At 30.6% G+C, this 26322-nt stretch overlaps 3 protein-coding genes across 3 annotated transcripts; all 3 read left to right on the top strand.

Annotated features, from left to right (window-relative positions):
• Positions 1-2954: 2954 nt before the first annotated feature.
• On the top strand, positions 2955-12618 carry LOC100803453 (uridine kinase-like protein 5). The gene is made up of 14 exons (XM_014771572.2): positions 2955-3033; positions 3112-3203; positions 3471-3540; positions 3664-3779; positions 4086-4182; positions 4644-4723; positions 6027-6221; positions 6322-6405; positions 6479-6539; positions 7417-7477; positions 8220-8313; positions 10872-10944; positions 12292-12374; positions 12472-12618. Exons 2-14 carry the CDS (start codon positions 3156-3158, stop codon positions 12616-12618), a joined length of 1209 nt encoding a protein of 402 aa, XP_014627058.2. The 5' UTR covers positions 2955-3033; positions 3112-3155.
• Positions 12619-16235: 3617 nt separating this feature from the next.
• LOC100812154 (GDSL esterase/lipase At5g33370) lies at positions 16236-18551 on the top strand. Its single transcript, XM_003553227.5, has 5 exons — positions 16236-16569; positions 16755-16882; positions 17052-17294; positions 17391-17643; positions 18116-18551. The coding sequence occupies exons 1-5, from the start codon at positions 16317-16319 to the stop codon at positions 18349-18351; spliced, it is 1113 nt and encodes a 370-aa protein (XP_003553275.1). The 5' UTR covers positions 16236-16316; the 3' UTR covers positions 18352-18551.
• Positions 18552-23109: 4558 nt separating this feature from the next.
• LOC100802921 (GDSL esterase/lipase At5g33370) lies at positions 23110-25254 on the top strand. Its single transcript, XM_003554949.5, has 5 exons — positions 23110-23447; positions 23635-23762; positions 23939-24181; positions 24265-24517; positions 24882-25254. The coding sequence occupies exons 1-5, from the start codon at positions 23192-23194 to the stop codon at positions 25112-25114; spliced, it is 1113 nt and encodes a 370-aa protein (XP_003554997.1). The 5' UTR covers positions 23110-23191; the 3' UTR covers positions 25115-25254.
• The last annotated feature ends 1068 nt before the right edge of the window (positions 25255-26322 follow it).

Genomic DNA, 26322 nt, shown 5'->3' with positions numbered 1-26322 from the left:
ACGGAGTGAGAAGACAAAAAGTCAAAAAAATATTATGACAAATATGCCCCTATACTGGCAATCCACGTTGACGATCATTTCCGTGACAAATTTGTCCTTTCGTACCATGTAGACTATTTTATTAACGGTGATGGACAGAAGTTAATGGTCGAATATATTTGTCACACTTTTTACACTTTCAGGGACTACATTTTATATTTTTATCTTTCAGGATGCATTTGTCAGTGAATTACATAATGAGAGACAAAAATGGCTATTTACCTAAGACAAAATGAGTATTTAAGGCAATATAACAATACTCGGGTGAAGCCTGAAGAGACTTTTAGAAAGAATACTTAGGGGGTGCCTATAGAAACTTGTCGGAGCATATGGAGGCTTAAGAAAAGAAAGAATATCACAATTGGTGCTTGTGTTATTAGAAATCCTATAGGTGTTGGGACTGAATGTAGCACAAAGTCGTGGGTGAAGCAATATAAATTATGTGTGCTTTATCCTTCTTATTTCTTTTGTTATGTTATTTTTACATATTTATTTTGAGAAACTTGTTTTAAAAATGTTATATCTTTGATATAAGATCATTATATATATGTTTTCTCAAACTGTCTTCAAAGTTTAGAAGCAACCTCTACTCATACATATTAAAAGATAAAAGCATATTCTACACAATCCCGGATCTGGCAATTTTTAAGTAGCTTTTGAAGTAGTATATGACATTCATTATCTTTGTAAGATTTTACTAGATAATTATCTTTATAGAAAGAACTGTCAAAGGATAAAGATTGCTCCTAACAAAGCTTCTAGAAACTAAACTCCGATATATCTTAAGGAACTTTAGAAACTGAGAGTTCTTTTGTAGAGAAAAACATAGTTGATTAAGTGTCACTATTCATTCCCCATCTAGTGACCTTTTGATTCACTTTAGGATGGACCAATTTAAGGCTTGAGTGTGATTCTCTCCTTGTCATAAAATCTTTTAATTTCCTAACGTAGTTCCTTGGCGTCTTAGAAATAAACAGTTGAATTGTATAAAAATAACTTGTAATGTAAATTTTATGTATTCTCATATTTTTAGAGAATGAAATATATGGATTGGCAAACTTACTTCTCATGGCATATATCCATGTACAGGGTTTTACTTGGTGGAATTTCCTTTCTAGTTTTATTTGGGAAGAGTAATAGACACCCTTTACCTTTCTTTAGGTTTAGGTGATTGGTTTTGGGTCCCGTTTATGCCCCAGGTTTTGTATTTGATTTTTGTCTTTTAATTATATTTGGTGTATATATAATGGATAAAACATGGGGCACCAACATGGTTGTGATTGCAAGCTTTATTGTGATGACTTAGCATGCCTCCCTTTTTTTCTCAAGGAATTTAACTCAATTGGTTGAATTAGGTGTATGAATTGTTGTAAACTACCTAATAAATGCATTTGATTTTTACAAATAAAAAATGCCTCTTTTTCTATATAAAAAAAGTTAAATTTTTAAAAGATAATCTATAAAAAATATTTTATTAATTTTGAAACAAATTAAGATTTTAATGAGCATTATACTAATTTGATATAAGTGATTTTGACATTTATTTTTCATAAAATGAAGTTTGTGAAAGAAATACCAACAAAAGATTTTTTTTAAAAGTATTAAACTATATTAAAACTTATTTTTTTTTAGTTTCTGTAATTTTTAGAATATTATTAATCATAATTGCAAATATTGTCATTATTAAGAGAAGTTCTTTTTAGATTAAGTTGAGATTAAAGGTGTTGCAAGATAGTGATTAAATGAATTATCATAAAACGAAAATTTGAATTTTTTTTTATTAAACTTTTAACAAATTTTCATATCAAATGTTAGAAGAATAAAATAATAATGAAGTAGCACTAAAATATTAAATTTGTCTAAGGCATCAAAACTTCTAGACACAACCCACATAAAATTAACCATTAATGTTTTTTATTATATATAATTACTTTGATATTTTTTTTACTGTATAATGGCGACAATGTATCTAAACTTAAGACTTCATAAAAATTATTCAAATCACTATTCACCAAAAAAAGTTATTCAAATTACTCACCACAAAGCTGACGCAAATGTATGCATCATCAGGCAACATTTGGGCCGACTCAAATATAATGTTTATAAAATATTATTAATAATAATTGCAAATGTTTTCATTATTAAGAGAAACTTTCAATTTTTTAGATTAAGTTTGATATTAATGATTAAATGAATTATCATAAAATGAAGTGTTAAAATTGTTTGATATTAAATTTTAATTAACAAATTTGCAGACCATAATGTTAGCAGAACAAAATAAAAATTATTAAATTATATTAAAGTGGCACTTAATTATAAAATTTGTCTAAGGCTTTTAAACTTCTGGACACGACCTACATAAAATTAATCAATAATGTTTTTTTAAATAATAATTACGTTGATATTTTTAGTGTATAATGGTGACAATGTATCTAAACTTGGCTTCATAAAATTGCTCAAATCACTAGTCAACAAAAAAAAAATTATTCAAATCACTCCCCTCTAAGCTGACCCAAATGTATGCACCACCAAGCAAAATTTGTAATAATGTTACTAATATTCATGCCCACATGAATTTGTCTCTAATTAACGAGAAAATGATAAATCATTTTGATATATTCAATGGTCTACATAAATTATATATAAAAAACTAATAATTAACTAACAAAGATTATATATGAATATTATTTATGAGAATGATGTGTTAATTAGATTTACCTATAGAATATGTAGTAACGAATTCTCCACAACATTAGCAAACACAAAAGGTAGGTAATGCTCTTTTCCCGTATGTATTGGGTTGTTTGATATCAAGTATAGATGAATGTGTTATGTGTATGATACAAGGATCCTAGATATACACACGGAAAGTAATGGAGATGAACAATTTTGAAAAAGAGGCTACACCATTGAACCTCAACATTGAGGACAAGCATACGCTCCAATCCAATGGCTTCAAAGCTCCATCATCCCCAAAACAACCCTTTTTTATTGGTACAAATGACATTTACATATTTTATTTTCAATTTCACTATTTTTCTTTTGTTTTTTTACAAAATGAATTTTTTTTAGGTGTTGCTGGTGGAACTGCATCTGGAAAAACAACTGTATGTAACATGATAAATACTCAACTTCACGATCAACGCGTTGTCCTCATTACCCAAGTAACTAATTCTCTATAATATTTATTCTCTATATTGATAACGTTAGTGTTTTTCTTTGTCTTGTATTTTTCTGAATGGGAGTAAACAAGATTAATTGTTAATTTTGAATATATTTTTCTTTCGGTTTTTGGATAAACTAATGGTTTGATTGTGTATGCTTTTCTCGCCTATTTGAAATGATAATGGTATTTGTTTGTCTAAATATTTTTTCACGGCAATAACTAATTTTAGATTTTTCTTACAATTCATTTGCACATGATTTTATAGGACTCGTTTTATCACTCATTGAGCGACAAGATGTTGCAGAAAGTTAATGAGTATAATTTTGATCATCCTGGTGAGTACATAATGAATCTTGTCGATCCAATTTTGTGTAGCATATGGAATTCAAAACTTGATGTAGAATTAGTTTCAAAATCTAATCCAATATAAGAACAATTGGCTCTTCTTGATTTTTTAGATGCCTTTGATACAAAGCTTTTGCTTTCAACATTGGAGAAATTAAAATGTGGACAACCTGTTACTATACCAAATTATGATTTCAATTCCCATAAGAGAATTGAAGCTGGACGTCAGGTACTAATATGAATTTTGAAAATAAAAAATATTACATGTGATTATTAAAGAGATTGAAACCATCTGGATAGATTTTAGTTAAGGTTGATGTCATACTTTTTAATTAAGTATTTGATACTGATGTGTGTATAATTGTCAGTTACCTTATTGCTACAATATTAATATGTAATTTTATTTCTTAGCGAAATTGCTATTGGAAGTAACCAAGCTATTGAAATAACTTGATTGTTATACATCATTATATATATATATATATATTACATTGTTTATTAAAATATAATCTCTTTGGATGCATTCAATTGACAGGTTCAACCTGCAAATATAATAGTTTTAGAAGGGATATTAGTTCTTCATGATTCTGGTGTTCGTAATCTTTTGAACATGAAGATCTTTGTTGATGAAGGTTAGTTATTATTTTTAATTCCTCACTCATATTGATACATACTAATTGAAAAGGAAAACAATTAGCATATGTGTATTATTTGAAAGGATGTATAATTGGTACTAAGCACTTTAATAGTATCACAAACATTCGCCAAAACCTTAATAATATGGTGATAGTTTCTCTGACTAGCACAAAAGAACATGTTGAGGATTGGAAAATTCATTTTGTATTCCTCTTGCTCCTTCATTGATTTAGAGAAAGATGTTTCAAAGTCATTTTTTTTATTATCATGGTTTAAATTTCTATATAGGATTAAATTATTGTGAGTTTGTGAACTAAATGTCTTTCAATATCTCTAATTTTTTTTTCTTTTCTATTTAATGATCCTTTAGACGGTTCAGTCAATGATCGAGCATTATATCTAGGACTAGTAATACAAATATATGGTTAAAAAGACTACTATTGTTTAAGCAATGCAGATTCTGATGTGCGCCTTACACGAAGGATGCAACGCCTTGCTATTGAGCGTGGGAGGAATATTGAGAATGTTTTGGATCAAGTTAGTAAGCTTACTCCTTATTAGTTTCATATTTTGTAACATTTTGAAGGAAAAGCCTACATGCAGATTGAATTAAGCGGTATTAATTATTTATTCCTCAAAGAAAAAGAAATATTGATAATGTCACTTCTTACAAAATAAATAATTTCATGATGTTATTTTTGCTTGGTGAATCCCTAATAGGAGTTAAGGTTATATTTTTCTAGCAATATGGTTAAGTCAAAATGCAAGTTTAAATAAGAGTGAGTTACCTTAGATCTTACAAAATGAAGAATGCAGGTACCTTAGATCTTATTATTACCTTCAAATTTCAAGCAATGTGGTGAAGGTTATAGTTTCCATCTAATGAAGGTAAATAAGATCTAAGTAGCTACATTCTTATTTTTTTTAGAAGAACTACATTCTTCATTTGAACTATAAAATAAAGCCTTTGTAATGCTTCAATATAACTCAATGTGAATTAAGTTAATTACTGATTATAATCAAGTTATTAGCTCTACATTTGATATGATTTTTACACTTTCAATAATTTTTAGATGCTAATCCCCTCCTAGATGCATTTCTAAAATGTGATATGCATGCCTACTATATTGACCACCTTCTTCACTTGCATTGGATTGGAAAGCCCATCTAACATAATAAAGCAAATAATTATGAGAGCAAGCAATTCTGGGAAGAAGGAATTTACACTTTTTTATTTACTTTTGAGATTAGTTAAAAAATTTATATATCATTTGTTTGCATGGAATTGGATCCTATATTTGTGAGGATGAATAAAGTTAAATTAAAATACAAAATATATCAATCTAAAATGTAGAAGATATAACCTACATTAAAGGAAGATTTGGTAGGGATTAGAAGAAGTTTTTAGTTTCTTAGAAATCTTAAATTGGGAGATCATAGACTTTTTATGTTTGGTATCTATTTTAAAAAATAACATTCCAAGAAAAAATATTTCTTGATAATGAATGTATTTTTGCTGGATGTTTTACACAATTTTTCCATGGAAGAAGTGAAAATCTAACTTTATCAAGTTAAAATAACATTTTTTTCGTGATAAAAATACCACGTTACACCTTGAAAAGGAACTTATATAAATGCCTAACAAAATAAATATATTATTAATTAGGAATCATAATTTTTAAACATGAAAAATAACTTTTATTGTACTAAACATCCCCTAGTTGAACATTTTTTTATTGATTCTTGTAGCTTTTTCTTTTCAGCATATAACTTATTCAAAGTTGTTTTTGTTTAAAAATGTTTAAAGTCCTCCTTGACTAAATACAAAATGATTGTTCAGTATTCCAGATTTGTAAAGCCAAGTTTTGAAGATTTTGTATTGCCAACTAAAAAGTATGCTGATATTATCATCCCGAGTGGAGGAGATAATGATGTTGCCATTGACTTAATAGTACAAAACATACGCATGAAGCTTGGCCAACATGATTTGTGTAAAATATATCCCAATATTTTTGTTATATGTTCAACATTTCAGGTAAAACTTTCATAGTCCTATTATATAAAAATGGAAAGTATATAAAGCTTAGGATAATGATGAGGATGAAGAATCTAAACTAACATGTGTTTGTACTCAGATAAAGGGAATGCACACTCTTATCCGAGATGTTAAGACAACAAAGCATGACTTTGTCTTCTATTCAGATCGTCTTATTAGACTGGTATACAAGTTTGTGTAAATAAAAAGTATTCTTAAAAATGATAATGAATGATGACATTTTTTGAAATTTTAAGGTTGTCGAGCACGGATTGGGTCATCTTCCTTTTTCTGAAAAACAGGTGATAACACCAACAGGTAACTAGGATATAACAAATGTCGGGGATATATTGTCATGTATTAATTACGAGAAATTCTATCATTTTTGGGAGTAAGAGAAATCTCTTAATTATTTTGTGCAATTGAATAAGAATTGCCACATTAATGTGGGTCATTTCTCCTATTTTAATTACATTTACCGTGTTACAGATTATGTGATGCATATTCAATTGTACGTTATAAGAAATTGTTCTTAATCTCGAATCAATTACTTTATTCATAAATTACTTTACACTGGTATTTTGACCATTTCATCAATATACATAGTATTCTTACACCATATGGTAGTAGGGGCCTACCTTTACATTCACTTTGAACCTTACATTACTTTGATAGAGTAATGTTTCTTTTATGAATTTATATTTATACACTCCTTACATACTTAAGTTATTAGAAAACATTATGATATTGTGCAAAAAGGAAAAGGAACAGAAAAAAGAATTTTTTTCACGTGTTAAATTTATTTATTTATTTTAACTAGTATGTCAACTTTTAATATACATTACAGAGAAAATTACACTCACACATTTTAAGTTTTTTTTTTTTTTTAAATTTATAAATATCACTACTTTTTTCTATTTTACACTAATTTCCTTTAAGTTTAAAAATATTACACTGATATCCTATTGTATGTTACACTAACAATTATAATATTTGAAAATATTATACTGATATCTCCTTCTATATTATACTAACACTAACACTCAGCTACATGGGGGTTCACTCTAATTGTTTAAAAAATAGGAAGTATTTGTGTAATTTTACAAAAACCTTCGGGATGATTAATGTAGTTTTCACTACTTTCTAATATTATCAATAAAAAGGTTGAAGTGTTAGTTTGTCTTCTGGCTTGCAGGATCTGTATACTCTGGTGTAATTTTCTGTAGTAGGTTGTGCGGAGTATCAGTCATTAGAAGGTACACAATTTTAAGTTTTTTTTTTTTGAATATATACAATTTTAAGTTATCATGTTTTGGAATAAAATATTTTCCAAAATATAATTAGCAATGTTATTTATTCTATAGATATTCGAACAACGATTCCTTTAGATTGAGTTTAGAACGTAAATTTTATAAAGTAGAACTTCCTGACGTGTCAAAGGTCAAAGCATAATTCCTGTTCAAACATCCAAATTTATAATGTTAGTCTCATAAGTGAAAATAACCATTTGTGTCCACAATCTTATCTCATTTTTTTAAATGTATTTTAAGTTCTTAAATAATTAATTTATATTTTAAATTCCTAATAATTTTTTTTCGTTTCATTATATCTTTGATATATTAAAATTTTAATTTTTAAAAATGTTAGTTAATTTGACAGTAAAAACTTAAAATAAAAGTTTTAATATATTAAATATTCAACAGAAAAAATTATTAAAAATCTAAAATAAAAACCGGTGAGTTATTATGGACCTAAAACATATCTAATGTTTTTTTTTTCTACTCAGAATTATAACTTTGAAAATTTGTTAAGTCATAAAGGAACCTTTTGTAAATATACATTAGCTATGATTTTTGCTTAAATTCATATTGCACGTGACTTTATGATAAACCTTTGGTTCAACACTTTTCTCCTTTAATTTTAGGTGTCCAAAGCATATTAAACTTGTTTATTAATTTTTTTTTATTGAATTACTCTTCCCTCCTACTTTAACATCAGTGGAGAAAGCATGGAAAATGCATTAAGAGCGTGTTGTAAGGGAATCAAAATTGGTAAAATCCTTATTCATGGGCATGGCACAAATGGTCGACAGGTTAGTTGGGAAAATCATTATTCTACTTACATTTTCCTGTTCATTTGCACTTAGCCTGGGGTGCATAGTTATCTCATAATCTTACACAAATACGAAAAAGATAAATACAAAGCATGCCGAATTTAACGAATAAATTGTTTTATTCTGTCTATCTCTACATTTTTTAGATACGTTGGAAATTTCAGTTTGAGATAACTTTTTTCTAAAAAAAAATAAAATAATGTCAGATGTATTTTCTGTGCGATGAAGGATTTTGAATGTGGTCATGAATGTTGGTTTTATTTTTTTTTATAGACTCTTAAAATGTGAGTTTATTCTTAATTTAATTTCAAAAATTAGTTCATAAGATAAAGAATTATTCTCTCTCACTTATATATTTTATCTTTAGATTATGTCTAATTGATATGAGACTTGAGTTATTTCTTATACATCTCTCACACCCAATACTTTGAGACTTGGTGCATGAATAATATGGTAGATGATCCGTGAATGGATTTAGAATAAACTTTTATACTAACTTAGAATGTAAGTTTGAGATTAATTTAACTCTAAAAACTAATTCATAAAATGAGAATTATTGTTTACTTATATATTTTATGAGTAAAGTATTAAATTAGTCTCTCACTTTTGGAGACGTTGTCAATTTGGTCCCTGAGATTTAAAAAATGTCAAAATGATCATCGACTTTACATTCTGTTTGACACATTAGTCTCTATCGTTAGTAGTCTCTTAACACCGTTAGTAAATGTGTGATATGGCACGTTAAGTAGCACCTGGACGCATACGTGAAACTTTCACATCAGTTTCTTCTACTTGTCACGTAAGGAGAGACTAAATTGACATTAAAGGAACTAAAATGACATAATTTAGGTGATAATCTTTTTCCCCAAAATGTTAAAATTAAACCCTAACTTCTCTTTGCAGAATCTTCAGTCTCAACCTTAGACCAAAGTCTTATATTGGTTCTATTCTACCTATTTCAATTGCACCAACATCAATGTCTTCATCAACCCACGAAAAGAAATTACATCGATCTGCATCTTGCTGCACAACACAAAATATCCATATTCAATCTTGCACAAAAATTAGAATACAAAAAACACCATTAACATTACTTACTTGTGGTAATGGTCAAGCATAAAACAGTATCCCATTATTCCTTGCCGTCCTTGTTGTTCGAATGATAGCTCTTATACGAAAATAACAAAGACGGTTTGACGTGACACTCTCCCTTGTGCTTGAATTAGCAGACATGGTAGACCACAAAATAATAGAAGAAGAACTACAAAGATGGAGAAAGATGAATAGGAGAAGAATAAGAATTGGATGAGAGTATGAGTAGGAGGAAAAATGGAATGAAAACGTGAATGTTAAAGTAGCCATTAGGGTTTTAACATTTTGGGAAAAAAGATGATCACTTAAATTATGTTATTTTAGTCCCTTTAATGTCAATTTAGTCTCTCCTTACGTGGTAAGTAGAAGAAATTGATGTGGAAGTTTCACGTGTGCGTCCAGGTGGCACTTAACGTGTCACATCACACATTTACTAACGGTGTTAAGAGACTACGGCAGGGACTAACGTGATAAACAAAATGTAAAATCGAGAATCATTTTGATATTTTTTAAATCTCAGGGACCAAATTGATAGCGCCTCCAAAAGTGAGGGACTAATTTGGTACTTTACTTTATATTTTATGTTGTGAATATTTCTAGTTAATGTTTTTCTCAATATAGTTTGACACTTGAGTTTTTTTGCCGTATAGACAATGATTCAGACTAGTTAGATTTTTTCATTCTTTGTATATGATATATTAACTTTATTAGAAAGATGATACTATTGTGTTTACTTTTGTATTAAATATGATGTTCAAGACTACTAGTATTTTTAGATTGTATATGACACAAAATAAATGTTTATTTTATATAACTAAAATTTATATTTAATAAATGTTTTTAAATTCATAAATTATATTATAATTAAATTTTGTAATATATAAAGATTTTAGACATATAGATTATTTTTTCGATTTATAGTAAATCATTCACACTGTAATATAAATTTATTTTTAATTATTGATAATTTTTTTAAAAAAACATTGAAATTAAAATTAAAATTAAAGATATTAAAAATGATATATTGAAAAAGATATGAGATTTTAAAAATATCGCTAAAACCACTATAGTAAAAACACCCTAAAAAAGCTCTAATCTAAGAATGAAAACTAAACTATCACTCAAGATAATTACTCTAATTTTTATATATATAGGGATTATGTTTCATAGTTTGACCTTAATGCCTTCTCTTATTATGTTTGATAATAGATCAGTAAATGTTCAATGCTCCTAAATTGCTTCTAGATTGATAGATAAATAATAGGACAATGAAGTATTTAGTCTATTACCTCATATAGTCTTATATAGGAAAAAATTCATGAGACTATATTTTTTTAGAGAGATGAATGGTCACTTTTTAATTTCTATATATTTAAAGTGAACACGTTAGTATATATCATTTTTTTTTACAAAAATCATGTGTCATTTTTTTTTACATGATGCAGTTAATCTATGAGAAGCTACCAAAAGATATTGCAAGTCGTCATGTGTTGCTACTCGATCCAGTTTTGGCCACAGGTTTTACAAACTATTACCTTTGATCCTATATATAAGCAATATAGTACAAATAATCAAGATCAAAGAAATTGATGGTCACATTAGTATCATCATAAATTTAAATTTTATTCTAAAAGTGTCCTTAAGTTTAAATGTTATAAGTGATAATTTCATTTAATGTTAATATTCATAGTCCAATGAGTGGGTGTCTAGTAAATAGAGTTATTAATAAATTAAGGGTATAAAAGGCATTTAACTTTAAATAAGTTTAAAAACTGATCATTATTACTTATAATTAGAACCAAAGAAAAATATCATTTGTTACTTAAGAATCAGAGGTAATATGTTGCACAACTCTTCATTTTCGTGTAATTTGCAAGCACATTTCAAAATAGTTCACTTACTTGATGAAACTGTGTCTCAAAAATTTTCAAAAACAATGTTTCTAGCTAAAGTTTACAATTTGTTTATGGTTTTCTTTCCTTTATTTTTAATTTTTACACAATTAGCAATGAAAATAATATACTAATTAAATAGAGACTTAAAAATGTTTTATCCTTCTAAATGTACCACATTTTGATTTTGGCACCTACAATTTTTTTTATTTAGTTGTTGTATCTAAATTTTTTTATATTTTTCTTTTGTTCCATGTTGTCTCCTTAAAAAATAAAGATGAGGTAATTGATGATGAAAATGTGTTTGATGGTCACATTACTAATTGATGATGTCATCAGATGACACATCACCAAATAATGATATAATCATTTGATGAAATTATTAAATACCCCATCACCAAGTGATGATGTCATCAAGCACAAAAAACTTATATATTTGTAGGGATTAAAAATAAAAATAATTACAAAGACTTGAAAAACTGAAAAAAGTGACCTATTTGTAGAGTTGAGAAAATATTTAAGCATCAAACTAAATAATTTTCCAACTATCAAATATCTCACTAAATAATTTTAGTGGTGAATGTTTTTTTATTCGTAAGAATTAAATACGGTATCAGAGAGTTTACAACACTCATACATCCTGTTCAATCAATTGAGCTAGATCCCTGGACATTTTAGTGATGAATGTTGAACCAATATTTCTTAACTTTCTTTCATTTGAACCACCACAAAAATCATGACATCAGGTTTACTTGACCAACAATATATTTAAGCCTTAAATAGATTATAGAACTTTACTAGTTATATTAAATTATAAAAGATTAATTATTCTCATTAAAAGATTTATCGTTTTATGTTGATTTTCTATGTTATACTATAGTGACATCCATGTCTTATGTGTATTGTATCTGTATCATGTGTTGTAGTGTTACTACTAAATTCCCCTGCAGTGTCTAATGATTATAATCATCAGGAAACTCTGCAGTCAAAGCTATCTCTCTGCTTCTCAACAAAGGTGTATCAGAATCTAACATTATATTTCTAAATTTAGTAGCAGTGAGTCACTTTGATTTGTTGCTTCCTTATCTTTACCTATGTTTATGCATTTTGGATTCTTTGCATTATTTATTACTAACAACAATGCATGATGCAGTCACCACAAGGAATAAATGCAGTTTGTGAGAGATTTCCAATGATTAAACTTGTGACATCAGAGATTGATGCATCACTGAATGAGAAATCTCATGTGATCCCTGGCCTAGGGCAGTTTGGTGATCGTTACTTTGCGACTGATGATTAGCACAATAAGCAAATCCATACATAGCTGAGTGACATCTTTGCCAACCTTGCTTCTATAGCTTCCAACAAACAAGCAACTTCTATTTCATGATAAAGCTATCACATGATATAATCTATATGAACATCTAGAACTATGAATAAAACCATGAAAATATAAGTTGCTCATGTAGATAAGAACATTAAAGCATGAACAGAATCTCTATAGCAATGCAATATCTTATATTAATTAATGAAACTGATAATCTTCTTTTGCATCTCTAACAAATTTATTCGAAATTGTATAAGATCATGGAAAGTAGGATCTATAACATGGCCCCCAAATTGAAATATCTTAATAAAGAATAAAGTCACTTAATATGCAGTTTTCTTTACTTGTAGCTCTTAGTGCTAAAGCATTATTTTTTATGCATTTACAATAAGTCAATAAAAACATTGATGGTTAAATCTGACTTATTTATAGTTACAATGGTTCATATACAATTCAAGCTTAGAAACAAGATACAATCAAGAACATTTATTCAAGATAAGGCAACCATTATTTACACGCACAAAAAAAGCAACTACTTTACCGATATCACATTCTCACTTTTTGCAAAACCTGCCAACCTTATCATGTGCCCTTGCCAATGTGCAGCAAGCAAGTAATTTCTATTAATGCATAAAACTACCAAACAAATATCCTTCCAACAAATATTACCATAGATAGATATATAAGTTTAGGAAAATACTTACCATACGCATATACATTCTTTTCCATAAGATTTTTCTTCATTTCTTATCACATAAATTATCATATTTATAATTTTTTCTCTCTTCTTTTATTTCTTCTCTCTTTCTCTTTCCCCCCCTACCCATACACCTAAAAAATGGGGCGTGGTTGTACTTTTATAATTACTCACAAGTTTATTTAGCCTCCACGAAAAATTGCTAATCGGATAAATTGATGTAAAAAAATATTATATCAGGAGTGGTGAAATCATGAAATGATTGGTATTTCGTTAGGTAGAATGAAAATAGCCACCTTCTAGAGAAAAGTAAAGAATGTGATTCGTGGGTCAAAGGATGAGAGAACAACTACGTACCAACATTAAGACCTGCTACCATGCTAGGTTACGTTGCTAGCATGTGCTTAAGAGCAAGTAGAAAAGGCCATAAGCTCATTGAAAAAGAAAACTAAGTGCATGTCAAACTCATAGTGATATACAATATATTTAATTTGAATTGGTTTAATTTTCTTTTTCTGAATTGCTTAATTAATCATTTGCTCTTATATATTTGTGCTAACTGTAATTTTGTTTTAATTTTTATACTTACAAATTTTTGGTTTTAGTCTTATGCGATAAATTTTTCTAGACTTTAATGCTTATACCTCCATTTTGCGGTGGTTTTAGGCTACCAAAAATTAAAACATAAAGACTTAAAGAGTTATTTGTATAAAAACTAAAACGTAAATTTTAGTAGCTACACAAGTTGCCAATTTATCATGAGAAGGACTAAAAGAAACTATTTTTAGAATTTAAGAACTAAAAAAAAATTTAAATTTCAAGAAAATAAAGACTAAAACACTAAAGCAAATGTTAATCAATGTTTTTAGGAAATTAGATTTCTTTTTCTGAAGGAAATCTTAGGGCACTAGTTAATTATAGAACCTAAAGTAGAAATATTTTTATTTAATGAAAAAAATTATGTTGTCCATAATTTTATTTGTGTTCTCCTATTATTTTCACATTAAATATTTTCCCTTTTAGTTCCCTAAATATTAGCAAAGTCCAAACAATAATTAAGCGTTTTCTTTTTCTCTTACTTTTTCTAAAAAAATTAAAAAAGAAAAACTCTGAAAACGACATGTTGGGAGATCGATTTTAATTGCCTCAGAAGTGGGAATTGAGGAAAGGATAACCAATTGATTGTGGCAATTACGTATAATCACTGCACCGCTGTCTCAGCTACAAAAATTAATTTTGTTTGACCGAATTAGTCATAAACTTCAAAGGGTGACGTTTAATGTGTCAGAAATATTTCAAATTAGAGAAACCATTAGAGTGGTTGGTATATAAAAGCATACTTGAATGCTACTGGTGGAAAGTGAAAACGAATTCACCTCCAATTCACATTTGGTACACATTTTTTCAACTTATGAATAATGAATAATGCTAAATGGTACAATTATTTTGGCATTTAAGGTTCTCTTTTATGCCGTCAATAACTTATGAATAAAACTGTATCTCCCATTCTCCTCATATATGCACGACTCGTACTTACGCGTATACATAAGCAGAGAAATTATTAGTACCATAAATAGCATTAATACCAATTTTCAAACGTTTAAATACTTTGTTTGAATAATTTTTTATAAGATGATTAACTTATAATAGCTTTGTAGTATATACATATACAGCATGATTTGAAATATCAGGATATATTATATTGTCCCATGATACCCATTGAAATAAACTATTATTACAGTTATAGTCTTGTGTAGCCATGCATGTATAAATGTTTCGTTTTGCTATCTTTGCAAGCTTGTTTTGAAAGAGATTTGGAAAATCATCAGTTGTGAATCTGCTCATAGAACTTGTATTTCTTTTTTCTTTAAATATACCAAAGATATATTAATTGAAATAAAAGGGTTACCAACCCATTTACAATCAAGGACTTATGCTTTTCTAGCAACATTATTTTGTACGTACAATATTAGTAAACCAATAAGAAAACAAAAAACTTTAGCCTGTTCAGATGTGTGTCAAATCTTATTAATGAGACATCCATAAACTCATTAACATCAAAAGACTCATTTCTAAAGATAATGCCATTTCTTAAAGCCAAACAGAGCATATTACTATGATCTTAAATAATCATAATATATAAGTGGGACATGAGAGAGTAATGAGTTCTTAAAAAAGAAATAACAAATTACTATATTATTGTTAAACTAAACTTATTAAAAGAAAGAGTTAAGATTGATTTTTTAGTCTATTTTTTTTATAGGTTACTAATGCCCACAAACTGAAAAATAATTGTGTGCGCATTAACAATCCCAATTATAGATCACGAGTGTCTTTCAATCCGTGTCTTTCAATCCACTGTGTTAAAAATTAATCCTATTTGCGATACGTGGTTATCATTAGTGTAACGAAATTTTAAACATGATGAGAATCAAATACGAATTTTTTTGCTAAACAGATTATATACCATTCATGTGAACAACATAAACTCTTATATATGTACGTCAACCCTTTCAATTATCACTTCCTATTTATCATTTGGATGAAGTCTCCGTTGATTTATACTAATCCACTACATAATACTTAAGACTACAGTTGCTTACTTTAACTATTTGAATCTGATTATCTATCATAAGGTAAAGTCTTAAGTAAAACTTAATGATTAAAAGCTATATATTACTAAAGAAGTAACGTGGAAGTAACCTTGGCATCTTTCCTTTCTACTTTGCATTTCAACTAATCCAACCTATCGCATTTATGTTTGTGATCATAATGCCTCAATTTTCAGAAGCAGATCATTAAACATTCAACTTCAATTAAAGGGCACCATAAAGGGACCTCCTAAGCAAGTAAGAATCTGCATGAAAAGCTGTTATATAAAGACTTGAATTCCTCATAATTCTCCATCCACAACAAAAAACTACTTCTCAATTCAGTTAACACACCAACCCCACATCCAAAGCTTCAGTTCAATATGGCAACCTTGTCAAGTTTTGCTCCTTTGGCCATTCTAAGTTTAGTTCTAGTAATTAGTGCCATTGTCTTTGAGGCTGAAGCTAGGCCAAGGACATTCTTTGTATTTGGAGATTCACTTGTTGATAATGGAAACAACAATTACTTGGCTACCACGGCACGTGCCGATGCTCCCCCTTATGGGATTGATTACCCTCCAAGTCATAGACCAACTGGTCGTTTCTCCAATGGCTACAACATTCCTGATCTTATCAGTTAAGTTCACATATCTCTTCCCACATTTTGAACCATATTTTGGCTTCCACATTCATCTTTTAAGCTTCATTTTTATCATGCACATTTCAAGTTTTGAACCCTTTTTGGTCATGTAGCTTTGCATATCATAATTTACGTAACATAGACACATAAAGTTTATGTCTAACTAAGTGATTTGTTTCAGGTCAACGACTTGGTGCTGAGGCTACATTGCCATACTTGAGTCCAGAATTAAGAGGAAATAAGCTCCTTGTTGGTGCAAATTTTGCTTCAGCTGGAATTGGAATACTTAATGACACTGGAATTCAGTTTGTAAGTTCATTACATACTATTTACTTTTTCCTATGATATCTAATACGTGCCATGCCCAAAACTAAAACCATAACACAAGATAAATTCTAAAATAATAATAAAAACAACTGTAAAGTTTAAGACTAATCATGAGGATTCCACTTAAAAATGATTGCATGCAAATTTGCAGATAAACGTAATCAGAATGTATAGGCAGCTACAATATTTTAAAGAGTACCAAAACCGAGTGAGAGCTATAATTGGAGCTTCACAGACTAAGAGCTTAGTGAATCAAGCACTAGTACTCATCACTGTAGGTGGCAATGATTTTGTAAACAACTACTTCTTGGTGCCCAATTCAGCAAGGTCTCGCCAATACCCATTACCTCAATATGTCAAGTATCTCATTTCTGAGTACCAAAAACTTTTGCAGGTAACACCCTATTGATTAAACAAAAGGGTTAATACTTTGATGACTTGTGAAGTTGTGATCACTCTTTCTCATAGTCATAAATATATATTATTGCAGAAACTGTATGATTTGGGAGCACGCAGAGTTCTTGTGACAGGCACAGGACCATTGGGTTGTGTTCCATCAGAATTGGCCCAACGCGGTAGAAATGGACAATGTGCTGCTGAACTTCAACAAGCTGCAGAGTTGTTTAATCCACAACTCGAACAAATGTTGCTACAACTCAACAGGAAAATTGGAAAGGACACTTTTATTGCTGCAAACACAGGAAAAATGCACAACAACTTCGTTACTAACCCTCAACAATTTGGTACTACATACTGCTAGTACTAATTAATTTTCATGTCATCAACCTAGTTTCTCATGCCCATTGTTTTTTTGAATTGTGGTCACCATGGTCCACGATCACAAATGTGGCTGCAACATAAAAAATTGTGACAGCATAATCCAGCAATTGTGGGCCTATCAATAGCATATGTTTGCAATTTTTCACAATAAAGAAATGTTAGGAACACATTCTAGAGTCATACTCTTTTAAATACACTTTTTGATATATTTTCTCTTATTGGTTGAAATTTATTAAAAAGATAAAAGTTTATAAAAATATTATTATAGATTGTGAAAATTTGCAACCCGAACCCTTATTTAAAACCTTAATTACATCCCCACCACTATCTTGGATTCAATTGACGTGTAATTTGATGTGATTTCTCTCTAATTAATGATGACATAAAGAAATTAATTAGCAAGCAAATTGACATTTATGTTGTTGCTTTTTGCAGGGTTTATCACGTCACAAATAGCTTGTTGTGGGCAAGGACCCTACAATGGTCTTGGGCTATGCACACCACTCTCCAACCTTTGCCCCAATAGAGACCAATATGCATTTTGGGATGCATTCCATCCATCTGAAAAGGCCAATAGGCTTATTGTGGAAGAAATTATGTCAGGTTCTAAAATCTACATGAACCCAATGAACCTCAGCACCATCCTGGCTTTGGATGCTATTACCACATGAAGACACCAATAAGTCTATGCACCTCGCATGCTAGTTTCATTATGTCCCTTTTTTATTATTGTAATTGTGATTTAATTTCGTATTCCTCAATATCTAATTGGGGAATTAGAAAGTTAAAGGGAGGAAGAAACTTCCCTTTTTGCATAAAATTACAACGAAGAATATATATATATATATAAATGGTGGGAAGTACTAAGTGATTCCTGAGTCTCAATATTAAAAAAATGTTACTTAATTTTCTACCTTTGATTTTTTTTTCTTTTTTCTTTTTCATATACCAATGATCTCTATGATAAAATGTGAAAGGGAATAACTCACTCCTTTTATCTTTGAATAACTTTGCTGATATTAAAACAGCATACATATGATTAATGAGTGGATAACTAACGTGCTATACACATGGCTTTGATCCCTCAACCTGTTCCATTGTACATGTGTGGCTTTGAGGCCTCACCAATTTACGTCTAAATTTGTCTAACACGCTGCTAATAGTTCTCCTGTTCAGTTATAAAGCACATAAATTAGTAAGAAACTTTATTAATTTGTTTGACAAACAAGTGTAAAAGTATATATACCGTATGATTTACCAGTTACATATGTCCTTAGAGGCTCAAATTAAAATTGAACTTCTCTGGCCCGGCCTGCAACCCGCAATAGGCCAAATTAAATATTAAGATAAAAAATTATTAATATGTCAAATTTTGACTCAATATTTTAAAATAGGTTGGCCCTATTTAAGCAAAACTTTATTCAACTCAATCTATTTTTATAGGAATCATAAGATTAACTTGATGGTTGAAAGGAAAAAGAAAAAAAATTGTGAATTTGAATTCTAACAAAACTAACAATTGCCATTAATCGATAAAAAAAAAAAAAAAAAACTCAATCTATTTCACCCTTGTTTGCACTCCCTTTATTTTTCCTTTCCATCTGTCCTCTTCTTTCCCCCTCCAAGTTCCACCCATTCCTTCTAAATCAGTTTGTTAAACAACCTTCATCCCTCTTGGCTTCTAAAAAGATGATCAATTGTAGTGTGCATCTGATTGCACAATCAAACCACACACAATCATATGAAAAGGAAACAAATTTCTAACCAGAATTCTAGAGCATCTCTTCCTTACTGTCACTCAACATTTGTGATTAATTTTGTGAAGAAAAATGTTTATCGAAACGAAATTTGTATTCGTAAAACTACACGAAAGTACTATTGGTTTTTGTCAAATTTTATTTTAATTTTTAATTTTCAATTAAGAATTATTTATAAAAAAAAGATAGTCATCTACATTTACAATTCGTGCATTTTGTGCTGTTTTGTTATGTAATCATGTAACAAATAGAACTGCGCAATGCCAAAACCATATTTCACTTCATCGCACCACATTTTAGTAACAGAGATCACCACATACCTACACTATGAGCACTGCTACTTGATACGAAACAAAACAGCAAGAAATGCACGAATTTTAAACGTGGATGGCATGGATATCTTTTTATAAATAATTCTTAATTGAAAAATAAAAAGGGAAATGCTTTTTATTATGAAACAAATTTTCGTCTAAAATGCACGAATGACGTGACAACGTGCCCCCTTTTTGTTGGGATCCCTCCTTAATTGGAGAGGTTCTAGAAAATTCTAGAGCTTTCTAGAAAAGTGTAGAATTTTCTAGAACGTCCTAGAGAACTCTAGAGTAGTGTAGAACTCTCTAGAAGCTTGTGGAAGAATGTAGAAACCTCTGGAATATTCTGGAGATGTGTGGAACCTTCTAGAACCTTATGAAAGAGTATGGAAGGGAGTAGCAGAGTGTAGAGACTCCTAGAATGTGTGAAGCATTCTAGAGAATTAATCTCCACCCTAAGATACAAGTAATCTCCACCATTCATTGTAGAGGTGGAGTAGTATAAATAAGGGTAGGAGCCTTCATTCCTATCATCCAAGACAAAAGAGTGAATCCACTTCTTAGAGTGAGAAAGAGCCTCTTTGAGAGAGAAGATAAATAGCTTGGGAAGTCTCTATCCTCAAGCTTGAGTGAGCCACCATAGAGTGAGTCAATTTTGTAAACACATCCTTGTAACCCTACTATCACTTTGTATAGTGGAAGAATCTCCATATTGGAGAATTATAATCGTGTGTTCCCATTACTACCTTTAATTACTAAGTGCCTATCTTAACTTCACGAAGCGGGAAAGTCTGAGTTTTCCCAACAGTGGTATCAGAGCAAGGTTGTTCGACTTGGTGATCGACTCAGACGAGTAAGATGGCGGTGATGGATCTCAGCTTTGGAGATCCCTTGTATCGAAAGTCTTCCTGGCGGTGAGTCCAGGCAGCGTGTCCCGCAGATGGAGCGGCGGTGCAAGTACCGCAGGTAGCTAGAGCATGAAGGCTCTAATGGTTATACTCGTGGATGATGACTTTCGCTCGAAGGGGGAGGCTACCATGTGGAAGAGACTCACACTTGAGGGGGAGATGTGTTGGAGTACAAGTGTGAGGTGAAGTCCCACATTAGGAATCTCCCCGATATTTCCTCCTATCGAGTTTTTTTCCCAACAGTAGTATCAAGAGTCAAGTTCATTCGGAGTCGTCATTAGCTCGTGCAGTTCAAGATAGAGGATAACGTTGCTCATGATGGAGACATGTTCAAGGATGTGTTTACAAAATTGAAGAATGGAGAAGAGCCATGCAAGAAGAGATGCAATCCTTGCATGAGAATAACACCTATGAATTGGTGGAGTGGAGAATAGCCATGGAAGAAGAGATGAAATCCTTGCATGAGAATAACACTTATGAATTGGTGGTGGAGAAGAGCCATGCAAGAAGATATGCAATCCTTGCATGAGAATAACACCTATGAATTGGTGGAGTGGAGAATAGTCATGCAAGAAGAGATGGAATCCTTGCATGAGAATAACACCTATGAATTGGTGGAGTGGAGAAGAGTCATGCAAGAAGAGAAGCAATCCTTGCATGATGACCAAAGCACATTGACATAAGGTATCCAAGGTGCCGGTTTGCTACTACCCCCCAATTAAGTCGGGAGGGGGAGATTTGTTGGGATCCCTCCTTAATTGGAGAGGTTCTAGAAAATTCTAGAGCTTTCTAGAAAAGTGTAGAATTTTCTAGAACGTCCTAGAGAACTCTAGAGTAGTGTAGAACTCTCTAGAAGCTTGTGGAAGAATGTGAAAACCTCTGAAATATTCTGGAGATGTGTGGAACCTTCTAGAACCTTATGAAAGAGTATGGAAGGGAGTAGCAGAGTGTAGAGACTCCTAGAATGTGTGGAGCATTCTAGAGAATTAATCTCCACCCTAGGATACAAGTAATCTCCACCATTCATTGTGGAGGTGGAGTAGTATAAATAAGGGTAGGAGCCTTCATTCCTATCATCCAAGACAAAAGAGTGAATCCACTTCTTAGAGTGAGAAAGAGCCTCTTTGAGAGAGAAGATAAATAGCTTGGGAAGTCTCTATCCTCAAGCTTGAGTGAGCCACCATAGAGTGAGTCAATTTTGTAAACACATCCTTGTAACCCTACTATCACTTTGTATAGTGGAAGAATCTCCATATTGGAGAATTATAATCGTGTGTTTCCATTACTACCTTTAATTACTAAGTGCCTATCTTAACTTCACGAAACGAGAAAGTCTGAGTTTTCCCAACACTTTTAATGTTGTGTTTCTATTGTAATCGAAGCTCCCTTTTGCAAAGCAATAGCTGTGGTGATGGTGTCCGCGTGTCACAACGTAGTAAGAAGAACCAGAGAATACTGGCGCGTGGGAGTTCTAATTTTGTTGCCACTTTTTTTTTAATTAAATTAAAATAAATAAAAAATACAAACCCATGCATGGAAAATAATGGTTAACGTCTTCAAGCATCTCGTGCCAAAAAATTTCGTAAGAAATAACAGTGCTGAAGAAAAAATATATTAAAGGAACTAAATTAAAATAAATTTAATATTTTTATATCACCATTTAATTTTAGATTAAAATAAATGATAACTATATATCTAGCTCAATTGGTTGAACAGAATATATGATTAAATCTTCTTATCTTTGTCTTCGATTTATATAAATATATAAAATGAATGATATGATTGTTAAATTTTATATTTACTTTAATAGTCATTTATATCTTTACATTAACTTAACCATATACTACAATCAAACTTGGTTTAATTAAAAATCTAGCAACTCAAAATTCAAAAGATGAATAATTTTTTAGAAAAAAAGTTAGTTTTATACAACCATTTAATTAACTCATCATGTATGATAAGCTTATCGATTTTTAAAATAATTATTTTAAAATAATTTAAACGATAATTTATAATTGAATGAGCGTATATAAATATTAAACTCATAATTTTTTATTGGTTTCGACATAGCGACTTGATTTTCTTTTACATTCACATGTCTATAAGATATATAATTGAAGCGGCCTTGTGAACATAATGTTGTTCACATGTGTATGACATCGAAAATTTTCTGAAATAACAAGGAAAATTTTAATGAGCAAGAAGCTATAAATCTCAGGTCAAATTGTTTTTAAGTACTATTATGAAAGTAACAGTATTATCTTCCATTTCTAGTTGCATCTCAATGAATCCAACCAATTGCATTTATGTTTTTGACAAATGCCACCGGTTTTAGAGGAACACAAAACCTTCAATTATAGAGCACTAAAGCGCGCTCCTAAACTGTTAAGACTTTTGTCAAATCATGCGAAAAGGTTAATTATATAAAGACTTGAATCCCTTGGAAATTCTCCATCCACATCTTAAAACTATCTAGCTAGTCTCAGTTTAGTTAGCAAACAACCCCACAGGCCACATCCAAAGGTTCATTTCAATATGGCAATCTTGTCAAGTTTTGCTCCTTTGACCATTCTTAGTTTAGTCTTGTTAGTGGTTGGAATCATTGTGTCTGGGGTTGAAGCTAGGCCAAGAGCATTCTTTGTGTTTGGAGATTCACTTGTTGACAATGGAAATAACAATTACTTGGCCACCACGGCACGTGCCGATGCTCCTCCTTATGGGATTGATTACCCTCCAACTCATAGACCAACTGGTCGTTTCTCCAATGGCTACAACATTCCTGATCTTATCAGTTAAGTTCACATATCTTTTTCCACTTTTGAACCCTTTTTTTAGCTTCCACATTCATCTTTTAAGCTTCATTTTCCATCATGCATATTTGAAGTTTTGAACCCTTTTTGGTCATGTAGCTTTTCCTATAATAATTAACATAACATAGACACATAAAGTTTACGTCTAACTAGTTGGGTTGTTTTCAGGTCAGAGACTTGGTGCAGAGTCAACATTGCCATACTTGAGTCCAGAATTAAGAGGAGATAAGCTACTAGTTGGTGCCAATTTCGCTTCAGCTGGAATTGGAATCCTTAATGACACTGGAGTTCAGTTTGTAAGTTCATTACTGGCTACTTGATAGTTACCTTTTCCCATTATATCTAATATGTGTTATGCCCATAACCTTGAGCACCAGAATATATAAACATAACCCAACATAAATTCTAAAATAATAATAAAATGGTAAAATTTAAGGAGTGCACTTAAAAAATGATTGTGTAACTTTTCCAGGTAAACGTGATCAGAATGTATAGACAGCTAGAATATTTTAAGGAGTATCAAAACCGAGTGAGTGCTATAATTGGAGCTTCAGAGGCTAAGAATTTGGTGAAACAAGCACTAGTGCTCATCACTGTAGGAGGCAATGATTTTGTAAACAACTACTTCTTAGTGCCCAATTCAGCAAGGTCCCAACAGTACCCACTACCTGCATATGTCAAGTATCTCATCTCTGAGTACCAAAAGCTTTTGCAGGTAACACCCTTTTGATTAATCAAAAGGATTAACAGTTAATGTCCTCTAATCTCTAATATGATACGTATATATATATGTTACAGAGGCTATATGATTTGGGAGCACGCAGAGTTCTTGTGACAGGCACAGGACCCTTGGGTTGTGTTCCATCAGAATTGGCCCAACGTGGTAGAAATGGACAATGTGTTCCTGAACTACAACAAGCTGCAGCACTCTTCAACCCACAACTCGAACAAATGTTACTTCAACTCAACCGCAAAATTGGAAGTGACGTTTTCATTGCTGCAAACACAGGAAAAGCTCACAACGACTTCGTTACTAACCCCCAACAATTTGGTACTACACACTACTAATAACTAACTAATCTTCATGCCATCTAACTCTATACCCTCTTGGTCAAGGTTCTAGACTGAGGTTGCAGTTGTGTTGCAACCATTGCCATTTGATGTGGGCTAAATGTGGTTGATGCAGTTTGCAATAACAATGCGGTTGCTATGTTCATAGGAACCAAAATTTTTGTGACCATATGACATCCATAATTTAAAATTGTTAAAGATTCTATGTTGATTAGTGATATGACCAAATTAAAATATATAAGTGGGGTATACACCCAATTCCAATCTCTGATAAAACCTTGCTCTAAATTGTGCAGTCATAAAGAATCAAGTACTAACATTTGTGTTATTGTTGTTTTGTGTAGGATTTGTTACATCACAAGTAGCTTGCTGTGGGCAAGGACCTTACAATGGACTTGGGCTATGCACAGCACTCTCCAACCTTTGCTCCAACAGAGAGCAGTATGCATTTTGGGATGCATTCCATCCATCTGAAAAGGCCAATAGGCTCATTGTGGAGGAAATTATGTCAGGTTCTAAAGCCTACATGAACCCAATGAACCTTAGCACCATCTTAGCGTTGGACGCAAACACATGAAGATAAACAAACCCAAATTTCCTAGAACAAAATTAATTGTATTCACCTTCCTTGCTAGTTCATGACATTTCTCTGTCTACATGTTTTAGTTTATTAATTGTAAGGAAAGTTATATGTTAAAGTCATAAATTCGAATACTATTAAATGCTTTGTTTAGAGGAGTCATGATTCACACCTTGATTAAATATTCCAAAAAGTTACCTAAGAACCAGTAATTTGACAATGAATCAATAAGGAAAAGGAATAGAATGAGATGAAGTTTCATTATTTTATGAAAATTCAATACAACTACATGAAACACACAAGTATGTATAATATATAAACATAGAATCATTGTCCCTTCATGAAACAAAAATAAAAATTGTTCAGAATGATTTCAAGAAAGGAAGAAGATTAATAGTTTTTTTTCAATGTGTAAATAATACAAAGTAATTTATGATGGCAATGAGTTAAATTTTTTTTTTGTTTTTGCTAGTGTTCAAGAAATACATTTTTAATTTGGATTTGTAGAATTGTAATTATCTATTTAATATGTTACTTTTATATAATTTTTTATATATTTCTAAATCTTACACGTATTGTATCCTATATATTCTTGAAATAATTGTATCACCTAATCTGATATGTACGTATCATATTGCATACACGTGATGTATTTGTGCATCGTAGATGTATATTGTACCTGTAACATCTCATTTTTTTCGTAAATAAAATTTTAGAGAATAATGATGTTTTATAATTAAATAAATAAAAAAATAGTTATAATAAAATAATGGTTTGAGAGAAAATAAAAAGAGTATTTTATTATTCATTTGATGGAGAATAAAATAGAGTTTCTTTTTTTATATATAAAATAATAAAAATAAATATATAGAGTAAATAATAGATCATGAATATCCATAGCTATAAATAGTAACATGCTAGGTGAGTTTTCAGACTGACTCCTCAGCCTCCTCTGTCTACTAATTTCATTTTTTCTCTCTTCTTCTCCCAAAACCCTCTCTTTTTCCGGCAGGCCACCAAATCTGTCTCATAAAAATGACGATCTCGGACTCATTCACCGTTGGATCATTGTGAAATTTAAACATCATGTTTGCAACCCAATTCTGAGAATTCCCACCGTTGGGAATTTCTTTATCATGTCTGAGCTAAGAGAAATATCCTTCGCATTGTAGCCTTTTTCTTTCCCGCAAAAACCCAGAGCTGTC

This window comes from Glycine max, chromosome 19 (genome assembly GCF_000004515.6).
Source record: "Glycine max cultivar Williams 82 chromosome 19, Glycine_max_v4.0, whole genome shotgun sequence".
NCBI classification, from domain to species: Eukaryota; Viridiplantae; Streptophyta; class Magnoliopsida; order Fabales; family Fabaceae; genus Glycine; species Glycine max.
Note: the sequence above shows the minus strand (reverse complement) of the source record. Positions and strands in the feature narration are given on the sequence as shown.